This window comes from Acomys russatus, chromosome 29 (genome assembly GCF_903995435.1).
Source record: "Acomys russatus chromosome 29, mAcoRus1.1, whole genome shotgun sequence".
In the NCBI taxonomy this organism is placed as follows: domain Eukaryota; kingdom Metazoa; phylum Chordata; class Mammalia; order Rodentia; family Muridae; genus Acomys; species Acomys russatus.
The window spans coordinates 36,375,028-36,389,308 of record NC_067165.1 but is presented as its reverse complement, the minus strand read 5'-3'; the positions used below and the strand labels follow the sequence as shown (position 1 = coordinate 36,389,308).

The window sequence follows — 14,281 nt, the reverse complement described above, 5'->3', positions numbered from 1 at the left end:
TTCTCTCAGCTTTTCAAGTAGCTGGAATTATAAGCTAGCTGAATAGACATTTTTCTTTCTTTTAAAAAAAAACCATTATCTGTGTGTGTGTGTGTGTGTGTGTGTGTGTGTATGTGTACACACACCCTGTATGTGTGTCTGGTGCAGCAAAGGCCAGAAGCCGGCATTACTGGAGTTACAGGTAGTTGTGTGCCACCATATGGTTGCTGGGAATGGAACCTGGGCCATCTGGGACAGCAGCCAGTGCTCTCTTTCCATCACCAAGCCATCTTTCCAGTCCCCTGAATAAATGTTTCCCAAAAGAAGATAATTATCAGATATATGGAAAAGATGAAGACCTCAAGGTTGTCAGAACAGCCAGTTTCAGAACAATTACTGAGGGCATTTAGCTCAGCTGGTAGAGTGCTTGCCTAGCATGCTGGAAGTTCTGTCCCCAAGATCACATAAACCTGGCTTGATGGCACAGCCTCTAATCCTAGCACTTGGCAGGTAGAGGTAGGAGAATCAGGACTTCAAGGTCATCCTCAGCCACTGAGGGGATTCAAGTTCAACCCTGAGCTGCATGGAACCATATCTCAAAAAAAAAAAAAAATTGTAAGAAATCACTCAGACCCAATTGGCTTATTTGCACACAACTCTATTTGTATTCACAATAGAGCAATCAAAAGGTTGATGTCAAGCTGGGTGTGGTGGCACACACTTTTAATCCCAGTACATGAGAGACGAGGGCAGGTGGATCTCAGAGTTTGAGAGGCCAGTCTGGTCTACAGAGTGAGTCCAGGACAGCCAGGGCTACACAGAGAAACCCTGTCTCGAAAAACAGAAAAACGAAACAAAACAAAAAAGAAGGTTGAAGTCATCTCCTTGAGCAAAACAGATAAAGAGAGGATAGAGAAGAAAAATAGCTCCAACCTTGGTGGTATGGAACAAAGATGGCTGACAACAGGCCACCTCACACAGTCTGGCTTCATGGCACAGATCAGAAACAAGTGAACTCTGCGGTGGAGTTTCAGGGACACCTGGAAGAATCCATTGAGCATCAGGGGACAATTGGCTCTGTATCTAAGTCCTCTTAGGCAAGGTCACTTGTCCCCATGACGTCCTTTGACACTGACGATGCCAAGCCCTTAGCAAAGCCTCCGACACAAAAGCAAGGAAGTGACTCCCATGAAGAAGAGGAAGAGCCAGGGAGACCAGCACTGCTTGTATTTTTCTTTTTCCGAAAAGTGTTTTCTTTTTCTGATGACAAAAGGAGCCCCCATTTCTTCTAGAATAGTTGACAAACACGGAGAATCACTCAGAAGAGCCTCAACATTGACCCAGCTGCTGCTGAGTGGAGCTATCACCAGTGACATTTTGATGTGATTCTCTCTCAGATTCTTTTGTGCTGTTGTTATGGACGTGGGTGATGCCGACTCGTTACCAAGATAGTGGCATGGTGCCTACTGCTTCGGGAACTATTTCAATACATTATGCATTTCTCAACCGTCTCCATGTCACTGAACCCCCCTTTCACCGCCTGCTGCTGAAGAATGCCCTGGGTCTGCCCTGAGTGGGATGGACCCTGGGTCATTGGCCCCTCCCTCTGCCAGGGATTGGGTTCTTTCACACTTTTCCTGGATATAGAAGACGATTGGTGGCCTGTATTTGTAATCCCAGCACTCTGGAGGCTGAGGCAGAGATGTGTGAGTTTAAAGCCAGGTTGGGCTATTGAGATGCTGTTATTACAAACAAAAAAACAGAAAGAAAAACAAACAAACAAGAACACACCTTTAATTCCACTACTCAGGAGGCAGAAGCAGGCATATCTCTGTGAGTTCAAGGCCAAGCCTGCTCTACAGAGAAACCCTGTCTCAAAACTAAAATAGCTCTTGTTGTTGTTGTTGTTGTTATAACAATAAATAAGCAAACAAATAAGTAAAAGATGCTTGGCTGAACAACTGTGTCTTCAGCTTTCCATCCTTAGGATAAAGTCCTGTCTGTGAGTGTAGCTCCTGGACCCCGAGATGTGAGCATCTTCACTCACAGTCCCTGCTCCCACATGACCTTCCAGAAAAAGTAGGCCTGTCCACTCTAGCAATAGCAGCTTGTGAGAGCTCCCAGGACTGTGTCACAAGATTACATTTCATGGATCTTCAGCGGTAGCTCAGTCAATAAAGCACTTGTTAAGCAAATACCATGAACTGAGTTGAGTCTCCAGAAAACACATTTAAAAAAAAAAAAAAAAAAAAAGCCAGGCATGGGAGCTGGAGAGACGGCTCAGCAGTTGAGAGCACATACTGTTCTTGCAGAGGACCTCTGGCCTTGGGCACCTACTCTCATGTGAGGACACACACACACACACACCCCTATACACACATACATACACCCCTGTTCCTACATGTGCACCCACAAATATACAAACACACTCATGATATATATAGTGTTTGAGCCAGGCCTCGTGGCTCACACTTTTAATCTCAGCACTTGGGAGGCAGAGACAGGTGATTCTCCGAATTTAAGGCCAGCCTGGTCTACACAGAGTGAGTCCAGGACAGCGAGGACTACACAGAGAAACCCTGTCTTTAAAAACCAATAAATGTATGGCCTGGCAGAAGCCCATACTTCAGTCTTTGGAAGAGAGTCTCCGAGGAGACAGTAGGATTGTGATGAAGATGGATAAAGTGGTTTTGAAGGGAGCTATGCAAGGACTTGGCAACTGGGGTCCCATCTGGCTAGGGACCTGGAGTGGAGGGGAACAGAGCATCTCCAGGTCATGTGGTGAACAGTGAAGGCACTTTGCACATTTATCCTGGAAAACAGATTTAGAGAGAGACATGACAGCCCTCCTCAAATATTTAAAAGGCTGTCTCATAAAAGAGACATAAAACTTAGTCAAGGGCTCCAGATGACAGAATGGGGCTCGGAGACCAGAAATCACAAAGAGACAGCTCTCCATGAAGATAAAGGAGAGTTTTGCAGTAATTGGAGCCTTCCAGAAAATCCTTGGGCTTTGCACTTAAGAAGCATCCAGAAACTGCTGTCTGTGTTCTCTCTGAAGGCACAGGAGATAAGGGAAAAAGAGTAAATATTTAATTCCAGACTTTTTTTTTTAAGATGTATTTACGTATTAAGTATACAGTGTTTTGCTTGCACACCAGAAGAGGGCACCAGATCTCACAATACATGGTTGTGAGCCATCGTGTGGTTGCTGGGAATTGAACTCAGGACCTTGGGAAGAGCAGGCAGTTCTTTTAACCTCTGAGCCATCTATCTCTCCAGCCTCAGACGTTGTTAATTTGGTGTCTGCTGTTTGTCTAGGAGATAGAATTAAAGGGGCAAAAGGAAGACATCTTAAACAATAAATTAAACGATGCCCTGGCCATGGTGGAGGAGGCGCAGCAGATGAAGACAGCCGAGAGTCTCAAAGCTGAGAACCTCACCCAGAAGTTAAATGAAACATTAGCCGAGCTAGAAACGACCAAGACGAAAATGGTGGGTTGATCTGAAAACGGTAAGCTTGCTCTCTTCCTCGGAAGATTACAGCATGTGCTGGCTAGTATTATGTCAACTTGACACAAACCAGAGTCATCTGAGGAAAAGTGAACTTCAGTTGAGAAAATGTCCCCAGCAGGTTGACCAGTGGGCAAGCCTGTGGCACATGCTCTCCATTGATGGTTGACAACTGACGTGGGATGGGCCCAGCTCACTTGTGGGTGGTGCCACCTCTGGGCTGGTGGTCCTGGGAGCTATAAGAAAGCTGGCTGAGAGCTGGGCGAGGAGGCACAGGCCTTTAATCCGAGTACTCGGGAGGCAGAGGCAGGCGGATCGTTGTGAGCTCCAGGCCAGCCAGGTCTGCAAAGTGAGTCCAGGATAACCAAAGGCTACACAGAGAGACCTTGTCTTGAAAAAAAAAAAAAAAAAAAAGAAAAGAAAAAAAGAAAGAAAGCTGGCTGAGCAAGCCTTGGAGAGCAAGGCTGTAAACAGCATCCCTCCATGGCCTCTGCATCAGCTCCTGCCTCCAGGTTCCTCCCTTGCTTGAGTTCCCGCTGCTCTGACGTCCCTCAACAGTGGGACCTGACACCACCCGAGAGCGGTAGGGTCACAGGTGGTGTCTGATTTTCTGTGTAAGAGCTTTTGTTGGTCATTTTAGTTGGTAAGGATTGTGGTTCATGCTTGTGATCCAGCTCCGAGGAGGCAGAGACTGGCAGACCCCTTGGGCTCACTGGCCAGCCAGCCTAGCCTATGTGCTAAGTTCCTGGTCAGGAAGAGACAGTCTTAATAAAAGAAGTGGGTGGCACCAAAGGAATGACACCCAAGGTGTCCTCTGACCTCCACACACAGGGCAAACACACACACACACACAGAGAGAGAGAGACAGAGAGACAGAGACAAAGAGACAGAGAGAAGCAGAGAAAAATAAAAATTGATTTTTTAAATCATCCAACGGTTCATCCATTTATTAATTTATTAACACATTTATTCTTATTTTATATGTATGAGTGTTTTGTCTGCATGCACATCTGTGTGCCTGGTTCCCATGGAGGACAGCAGGGGGTGTCGGGTCCCCTGGAACTGGTGTTACAGATGGTTGTGAGTCACCATGTGGTTGCTGGGAATTGAATCCAGGTCTCTGGAAGAGCAGCCAGAGCTCTTACCTGCTGGGCCATCTCTCGAGCGCGCACACCCCAGCCATTAATTTTCATTGAACATCTAGGTCTAGGTGCGGTGGGCATAACCAGTAAAAGAGCAGGCGAGGGCTTCTGTTGCATGGAGCTCAGAGACTTGCAGTGGGGGGCAGAGAAATAAAACAAAAACCAAGGCCACTTTGGGTATGGATAAAGGTCTCAGGGACAAGAGAACAAATAAAATAGAAATTGTCTGGGACTGTTTCATGCATAGGTGGCAAGGTTCTTCCAAGGAGGTGAAGTTAGTTAGAGCCAAAACTTGGAAGATGGTGGGTCAGCCATTTCAGGGGGGGAGGAAGGGTGGCAGGGGGAGGGGGAGGTGTGCCAGCAGGAACAGGGCGTGCAGAGGCTCTGGGTAGGATGCAACCTAGCACCTGTGCCTGCAGAGGAGGCAGACCACTGCCATTTAATCCGGCTCCTGAGGTAAGACCGTTTCCCCAGCTCATGACGGAGGAGCGGCTGAAGCTGCAGCAGCAGTCCATGAAGGCCCTGCAGGATGAACAGGAATCCCAGAAGCACGGCTTCGAGGTGGAAATCACGGAGTACAAAGAGCAGATCAGACAGCACTCGCAGACCATCGTGAGCCTAGAGGAAAGGCTCTGCCAAGTGACTCAGCAACACAGGAAAATAGAAGGCGAGATCGCAACACTGAAAGACGGTGAACCAGGTAGGGCCGGCTGGGGCTAGGGTGGAAACCCGGCATCCAGCAGCATCCTGTGTGGCCCCAGGCTGGGCCTCATCGAAAAGCTTCCTCATTTTCTCTTGGCCTCTTTGCTCCTCATAGCACATGATGCTAGAAGCCCTCCGAGGCCTAACAGAACCAAAGTAACAGCAATGAGATAGGACATCCTTTGTGTCAACCCAGTGAGCCGGCGAGGCACTCGGGCAGCCAGAGCTACTAATGGAGTTGTGTTTTTCCCATGAAAAGGACAATCCAGGTCCCCCTCTCTGCCCCTGTGACCTTACTAATAGCTCTCCTGGGCAGCCAGGAGCGGCCTCCTACAAAATAAGCCCAAAGAGGCTAAAAACAGCATTTAAGCTCACCTTAAATGACCTCGGTCACCCATGACAGACACTAAGCTCGGAGTAGAAAATTCTAGAAGCAGAGGCCTCAGCATCAGCACCGTTGATGTTTGGTGCTGGGTAAGCTTAGTTTGGAGGCAGGGTGCCTGGTTTAGCCAATCCCCTGACTTCCAGTACCAGCCTCATTCTCCCCCCACCCCCACCTCACAGCCAGGTATCTCCAGACATCATCCATGTTCCCCCAGAGGTGGGAGACATGGAGGTTAGCTCAGGCTTGCCTTGCTCATCATTCATGTAGCCCTCTCATCTGTGCACATGTGGTGCCTCAGCTTTTTTTAGGCACTGGAGGTCCATGATAGACAAGCCAGCCAACAGCCCTGTAAGTAACCAAGTTAGTGCCCTAACGGTGCCTCAGGACAAACAGGGCACTGAGTAGGCTCTGTCTCCTGACTCAGAGTCCAGGGATACATGCTGGGCAGTGGTGGCGCACGCCTTTAATCCCAGCACTCAGGAGGCAGAGGCAGGTGGATCGCCGTGAGTTCGAGGCCAGCCTGGTCTACAAAGTGAGTCCAGGACAGCCAAGGCTACACAGAGAGACCCTGTCTGGCGGGGGGAGGGAGAGAGTGAGGATACTCAGTAGGACCTGAGGGTGACAGCATCTTTGTCATTTCCACTGTTAGATAATTGCCGTAAAGCAGGCATTAAATAGGTGTTCGTTGAGTGAATACACAACTGAGTAAAGCTGGAAATCAGAGGGCAGTGGAGCTAAGGAGTTAGTGAGGAAGTCAGGAAGCCAGAAAGCAAAGAGAGAAGAGCAAGTGACCTGACCGTCAATAAGGCTGCACTCTTGAAGCTTGGCCAGACAAGACTCCTTATTTGCATATTGCTCTCCTGTCTGTAGGTGTCATTAGAGAGCCCTGCCTCATCCAGTAGCCATATTAGCTCATTTTCTGTGTTGCTGGCCCAGTGTTAGGAGTGGCCAAGGAAAGAAAGACGCTTAGTTGGAGGTTAGGTTCAAGGTGGAAGGTGTGTTTCTGGGGAGTCTTGAGAAAGCCCAGGGTGTCACATGTCAAGAGAGAAGGGGTTGGAGAGTTGGGAGTATGGCTCAGTTGGTAGAGTGCTACATGTTCCATCTGTCACCATGTAAGCACCATCTGGTGGTGTGTGCCTTAGCACTTGGGAGGTGGAGGCGGGGGCGGGGGGGCGGTCAGAAGTTCTGAGTTGTCATTGGCTACATAGTGAGTTCGAGGCCAGCCTGGGCTACTCTGCTTTTTAAAATGAGGGTAGGTAGAAAAAGGACAAGACACAAGGAGAGTGAATGTGTCTGGTCTCTGTCCCTCTTATGAAGCCACTGGTGTCCTCTAACTGCCCGGAGAGACCAAGCCCCCACCTTCCGAAACCTCACAGTAGGGATTAAATGTCAACCTGTTATTTCAGAAGACACAAGCCACATCCCGACTTCACATGTAGAGACAGCCTCAGCCATACACTTCACATGTGAGGAGTCTCGGGGTATCTGAGTTCAAGGAACGGGAAAAGGGGAAGTCCACCACATACAGACCGTGATGAGATGTCACCACGTTTTGCAGCTCAAAAGGAGGAAGTGCCCCAAGAGCCCACAGGAAAACCCTCGGTAGACAGCAGTGTCACAGAAGGGAGCTGCGAACACCTGATGTGAGTGCCAAGGCGTTGGAGAAACAGGAAACGTCGCCAGATCCGCGTTCTCACTGTTGCTTAGATTTCTCAATTCCTGCCACGAGGGAGGAGGAGGAGGAGGAGGAGGAGGAGGGGGTGGGAGCCAGGCAACTGTCTGTTCAGATCACAACTCCATACTCTGGGTGGCCTTGCAGTCCTGGCGAGTCAGGCTGCCTCCCTGAGCCACTGGCTGCATTTGTAGGAGGCACGTGCCTACAGCTCGGTGACAGGGAGCTGGTGCTGTGATTTGCTTTGCTTACTGAACCCCTATGGGAAGGATCCACATTGACAATGGCGACCACTTTCAGCACTGGCCGCCAAGCCTGGCAGTGGGTTTGATACCCAGACCCTGCTTGGTGGAAAGATAGAAACTGACTCTCCAAATGTCAGTCCTCTGACTTCCACAGGTGCAAAGTGGTACATATCCACCCACACACATGCACACATACACACATACAAAATAAGTAAATAAAATATAAGGGAGAGAGATTGAACTAATTGACTTTTTTTTTTTTTTTTTTTTTTTTTTGAGGCAGGGTTTCTCTGTGTAGCCTTGGCTGTCCTGGACTCATTGTAGACCAGGCTGGCCTCGAGCTCACACTGATCGGCCTGCCTCTGCCTCCCGAGTGCTGGGATTAAAGGCTTGCATCACCACCACCCGGCATCTAATTGACTTTAACTAATGAGTTCCCTTCCCCCAACCCTCCCTAAGGATCAAGAAGTCTATTGAGCCTGGAGAAACTGACAATATTTGGGGGGAAAAAACCTATCAGTGTCTAGATGCGATGGCACACAGCTATGATCCCAGCCCTCTGGAGTGAACACAGGAGGCAGTCCTGGGCTTTATACATATAAACACAAAACAGGGGCTTGGACTATAGCTCAGCAATAGAGCACTTGGCTGGATCCTGTACCACTAAAACCTAAACGAGCAATGAGTAGAACAGTCCAGAAAGCTACTACAAAGTCATACATGAAAACGGAAGAGTTAGTTCATGCCTCCAAGAAAGACAGAGGCACCCATGTCAAAAAAAAAAATCTATGTGAGAAAAGCCTGGGCTTATAAGCCTCTGACTTGCTGGAGAGTGACCCTTAATACTGCCTTCTACACAGTGACAGCCTTCTCCCCCCCCAACACAGGTGCACACAGAAATCTGTCTTCCCATCTAGGCCCCTTGTACTCCCTCCAAACACAACCAGGCTTCCACTTACTTCTGCCCCCTTTGCAGGCCTGCGCGCTGTGGTCCCTACTAAGTGTCTGTCCCATGGAATAACCCCTCTAAAGAGAAGAGTGATTCTCTTGGTGTCAAAGGCGTTCCTGCCACCTGTGGCACAGGAAATCTGTCTTCTTACCATCCCTCCATCTCCTTCACTGTCTGGTCCCCACTGCTCAGGATCCCAGCATGCCAGTGAACAGACAGAGAGCCCTCATGGCCTCCCCTCTTCTTCCCCACCCTCATGGAAGTCCTGAACACCCCCTCCCAAATGGTCTTCCATCCTCTTTACATAAACCCACCAGCATGTCGATCTGTGTTGACAGAGGTCCCATGTGGGACCAGCTGACACCCTTACTAGACCTCAGTCCAGCCCAACCAGACCCCTTGTGCTAGGTAAAAGTGCATCAAAATGAGGCTCTCTTTGAGCATTTAAAGGCTGCCTGTCCTCTGGCTGGGCTGGGCTCCCATGGTCCATCCCTGGACATCTTGTGTCTCATCTCTGGGTCCTCCTATCCAATCCCTTGGGAGTCAGTGGGGAGTTGAGCACATCTGACTCAGTTGTTTGTGGTTTGGTTTTTTTTGTTTGTTTTGTTTTGTTTTGTTTTGTTTTTCTCACATTTCAGAGATGACTTACTGGCTGCTCAGAAGGAAATCCTGAGTCAGCAGGAGCTCATTGTGAGGCTGAGGACAGACCTCAACGAAGCCCACAAACGGATGTCAGACCTGAGAGGTTGGTATGAGTTCCTGGGTCATTTGACATCCTGACCTACTCAGGAAGGAAGTGAAGGCAGAGAATCAGCAACCTTGGTCCCAAAGCCTCTGGTGGACCTGCTTTCCTGTGTGCCTGCAGCCCCTGTCACCCGGGGAATCAGAAGACTTGGTGGACCTTGAACATCAGTATTGTCTTCTGCTGCCGAGCATCCCCACCCCCCTACCGCCGGGAAGGCAGTAGTGGGGTTCCCCTTTGGTGCTGGGTCCTCTGCAGGAGCCTGGGTGCAGTGTGAAGAGGCCTCACAACCTTCCTCTTCCTCATGCAAAAAAAAGGCCACACACCTCCCACACTGACAGCCAGCCTAGCTCCGGCCCTCCGTGCTCCTCTCTCTCTCTCTCTCTCTCTCTCTCTCTCTCTCCGCTTCTCTCTCTCTCTCTCTCTCTCTCTCTCTCTCTCTCTCTCTCTCTCTCTCTCTCTTCCTCCCTCTCTCTCTCTCTTCCTCCCTCTCTCTCTCCTCCTCTCCGCTCTCCTCCCTCCCCTCTCTCTCTCTCACTCCCTCTCTTTCCCTCCCTCCCTCTCTCTCTCCCTCCTCCCTCTCTCTCTCTCCCTCCCTCCCTCTCTCTCTCTCCTTCCCTCTCTCTCTCTCTCCCTCCCTCCCTCATCTCCTCTCTCCTCTCCCCTCTCTCTCTCCCTCCCTCTCTCTCTCTCTCTCCTTCCTCTCCCTCTCTCTCTCTCTCTCCTTTTCTTCTTCATCCTTCCTGTTGCTTCATATGGCCTTTTTGTCTTTTCCATGCCCAGCCTCTGACAGGACAAAAAGCCTGGGCAGATAGGATTTGGGAGGAAACAAAGCTAGATTCCCAAAGTAGAAGGAAGGCGGGAAAAGGGAGAAGATGGAGGGAGAAAGGAAGGGAAGGGGGGGAGACTGCCTCACCCATCTCCAGTCCCCTCAGGACTGTTTCCTCCCTGAGGCTGTTCCCACAGTTTTCCAGAAGGAAGGAGAGTAGTAATGGAGTCTACAGCGAGTCAAAACCCAATCCCACAACCTGATCACCATTAGGCCCTTGACTTCAGACAAGACTTTACCTCTCTTAGCCTCAGTGTCCACATCTGTGAAGTGGAGGGTGCCGACAGTAATTCCCCTGTAAGCCTGCAACTGAAGATTTAAGGCAGGTGCCAGGGTCTTAGTGTAGGTTTCCCCCAGCAGCAGACCCTAAGACTGGAACTCCATGACAGCCAGTCTATTCAAGTCATCGCCCCGGTAAATACCAGCAGGGAAGTAGGGATTGAGTCAGAAGGGGAAAAAAACAAAGGGTAAGTGAGCTGTCAGTCAAAAGGGCACTGAGGTATCCGGAACTAATTCTGCCAGAGAGAGTGAAGAGTAGGAACAGCTGTCTGTGCTAGCTGTGCATGGAACATTGGTATACCTGGTAGGCACCTAGCTCAGAAGACGCCAGGGGCCTGAGAATACCTCTGGGTGGAAAGATCCAAAAACAGCTGGGCATGAAACTCAACTGGTATACCAAGCGCTTGCCTAGCCTGCGTGAGGCCCTGGGTTCAGGCCCCAGGACTGAATGAGTGACCCTGGTCTCACACACCTGTAATCCCAGCACTGAGGAGGCAGAGATGGGAGGATGAGAAGCTTAAGGTCATCTTTGGCTGAGACCCACCTAGGATGCATGAGACCTGGGCTGCAAACAAAAGAATAAACAAACAAACAAACAAAAGACCTAGAAGCAGGTAGCTGCACACTGGCCAGAGCATCCTAAAAGACCAGGAGGACATGGGTAGAGGGTAGGGCCCTGATGGCAGCTGCTGGTGTCTTAACACTGGTCAGTGAGGCAGCAACAGGGGACTTACTGTGCCACCCACTGACACATGCTGAGGTTCCCGCAGAGCTCCTGGGGAACACTAGAGCCAGCAGCTGAGAACCCTGGGGGCAGACCTGCCTCATGGAATCTTAAAGGGCCGTCAGAGTCAGATAAGTCCAGGGCAGAAATCCCGAGGTGGGAGATCCCTCACCAACTTCCTGTTCCTCCCAGGGGAGCTAAGCGAGAAACAGAAGATGGAGTTGGAGCGGCAGGTGGCCCTGGTACAGCAGCAGACGAGCGAGCTGAGCGTGTTCAAGGCGAAGGTGGCGCAGATGAGCGGCCTGGTGGAGAAGAAAGAGAGGGAACTGAAAGTCCTCAGGGAGGCACTCAGGTGTGGGAAGGGGGTCCGCGTGGCATAAGCACCCCAAGGTGGCTGGCACAGACAGGGCTCAGTAAATGCTGGTTGACTTGGACAGATGAGTGGGTGATAGTGTCTCATTGCTTCCTAGACTCGTCCATTAAAGCAGAGCTTTGTTCCGGAAGTGCACGTCCTCCCAGGCAGCTGGGCTCGGCTCACGTGCAGGAGGTCTGAAAGAACTCAGTCACCTGCTGCGAGAACAGTTTTACTCCCAGGTTAACGGAGGCATGCAAAGGTCCGGGAACACCGGGCTGCCTGACACCCATGACGCCCCTCTCTGCCCCAGGGCTTCCCAAGAGAAAGCCAGACCCCACCTGAGCACGGAGCAGAAGCCTAGGAATCTCAGCCAGAAGTGCGACATCTCACTGCAAATAGATCCTGTCCACCCAGACACATTCTCCAGCTACCAAGAGGTCAGTGTCCGGGGCTGCAGGCAGCTCCGATAGCCCAAGGGTTAAGGGCTTCTTCCCTTTAAAGTTGTTCACCCACCGTAAGTGACAAAGTAAGACAGCCCCACCCCGTGATCACGGTCTCCAGGCTTATACTCTCGGCAGTGGAAATGGCACCAGCAGCTCTTTCCGGGGAGGCCGCCTGGTCTTCCTACAAATCATGAGTGAGTAGTGGTTGGCCATCCGCCTTGGACCAAGTTGGCCTGGGTTTGAATCCTAATCCCTCCACATATCCACGTACAAAGTCTGTGGACCTAGGGAGGTCACTGTACACCAGTTCCCCACTCTGAGAATGACAGTCCCACTTCAAAGGGCTATTGGGAAGTATATTTTTATTTATGCATGCCCATGTGCGAACGTGTGCTTACCTCCATCTGGTGGGTAATTTTTTGCTAATTTGTTAAACCTCAATCTCTCTCTCTCTCTCTCTCTCTCTCTCTCTCTCTCTCTCTCTCTCTCTCTCTGTGTGTGTGTGTGTGTGTGTGCGCGCGCGCGCAAGCGCGCCCGTGCATGCGCAATATGCATGTGTGGAGGCCAAGGGAGGACATTGGATATCTGGCTTTCTGTGTCTTATCAGCCTTGAGACAGGATCCCTTGATGAACCCAGAGCTCACCACTCTGGTGAGCAAGCCAGGGTGATTCTGCTGTTTCCATGACACATACACACCCCAGCTCTGGGGTTATGGTGCATATAGCCATGCTTAGCATTTTTTTAATGGGTGCTGGGACTCTGAACTCAATTCCCTAATGCTTGCATAGCAAGCGCTCTTAACCACTGAGCCATCACCCTACCTACCAACAAACATTAGTCAAAGACATCCTTTCAACTGTGAAAGTCTGTAAAAGTCCACTCTGTTCATGTAAGTGGCTACTTAGAATTCCACTTGGTGTCCATTTTATCCAGCCCAGTCCCCAGATGATGGAGATTTCAGCTGTGTCTCCTGTAAGCCTGATGCTGTAATTAGTATGGCTGCCCATCTGTTGAACTCCTGTTTGCCTGTGAAATAGCTGGGGTGGAGGGGCTTTCTACACTGTGCATCACAGAGCCAAATGACTTTCCCAGAGAGCCATGCAGTCAATGTGACCCCTGCACCCACACACACATGGCAGGCACTTGATAGGGTCTCCCTGTGTGACTGCCTGGAAGTCCCAGATACTCATCCAGTGGGAAGTACATTTGAGTGGTCCCTCAGGTAGCCTTTCCCATCATTCCTAGTAGGCTGCACCTGTGGGGTGCAGCGGCTCCTTCAGGCCTGTTTCCTAGAGTCCAGAACATCTTTTTCTTTTAACTTTTGGAAACCAGCCGCTTTTGCGGGGAAGCATCTGCAAAAGAAACAAAGCCAAATATGTCAACAAAGACACTGCCCCTGCCAGGCAGCCAGAATGAAAAGGCTTGAGGTCTAGCCAGCCATCCCTGGCTCTGAGTGCTATCCAGCACACTTTAATAGCAGTGGTTCCCGTTGCCCAGGGCAACCAGGAGGAGGAGGAAGAGGAGGAGGAGGAGTGCAATGGCCCAGGTGGCTGGAAGCTCAGCTGGGTAGCAAATGTCAATCACTCCCGTTGGAACCCTAAGCCCTCAGAGCAGGGCCTGACCCACAGCCACTATTGAGCACCTGCTGTATACCAGGCCTTGTGCTAGAGACAAGGAAAGGAACGCAGGCCCACCTGAGGCCACGGTTCTGTGCATATACCTACATATGCCAACCCTTCCCCTGTACCCTGTATGTGTTTGATGGGGAGACTCCTTGGACGGTGGCTTTTAGTTTCTATCTCAAGGCTGAAGCTGATGGGGGAGGGAGGATGCAAGATCAAAGGCCAAAAGCATCTCTTCTTGGAACAGTGGTCCTCATCCAGGCTACTTCCTGTTCCCAAAGCCAGAGAAGGTCAGAGGGCTCTAGAGTTGTATGAGAAAGAATCCGTGTCAGTAAGAGGGTTCCCAGAGGAGCGTGAGGAAGGGTCACATGCTGCTCCCTCTCCCCAGTTCTTCAAAGACTAGGGAGGCTGGCCTGGCTGCTGAGCCTGTCCTTCTGCCCCAAGTCAGCATCTCCCATCTGTTTCTATCCAGAAAGAGGGAGAATTCAGGTGGCTCCCTCCAGGACAAACAGATGCCCCCCCCTCCCAGCAGGTGAACAACACTTGTACAGAACCATGTCCTCAGGTGGGCCAGCTTCATGGCAACATACCAGAGCAGTTGCGTCCCCTCACGCACCTGGCAGCCTTGAGCCAGGAACAGGCTCCTGCCTCCTTCCAAACTTTGCATATCCTGAGTTTTGCCTGCCTTCAGGAAGGAAG

The 14,281-nt window shown here is 50.5% G+C and overlaps 1 protein-coding gene across 1 annotated transcript in view; it reads left to right on the top strand.

The window, feature by feature from the left end:
• Fhad1 (forkhead associated phosphopeptide binding domain 1) overlaps positions 1–14,281 on the top strand; it is a 118,664-nt gene that overhangs the window by 80,843 nt on the left and 23,540 nt on the right. Inside the window, 6 exon segments of the mRNA XM_051171653.1 lie at positions 3,301–3,474; positions 5,109–5,334; positions 7,280–7,364; positions 9,226–9,332; positions 11,354–11,513; positions 11,827–11,953. Of these exon segments, the coding sequence (XP_051027610.1) occupies positions 3,301–3,474; positions 5,109–5,334; positions 7,280–7,364; positions 9,226–9,332; positions 11,354–11,513; positions 11,827–11,953 (879 nt within the window).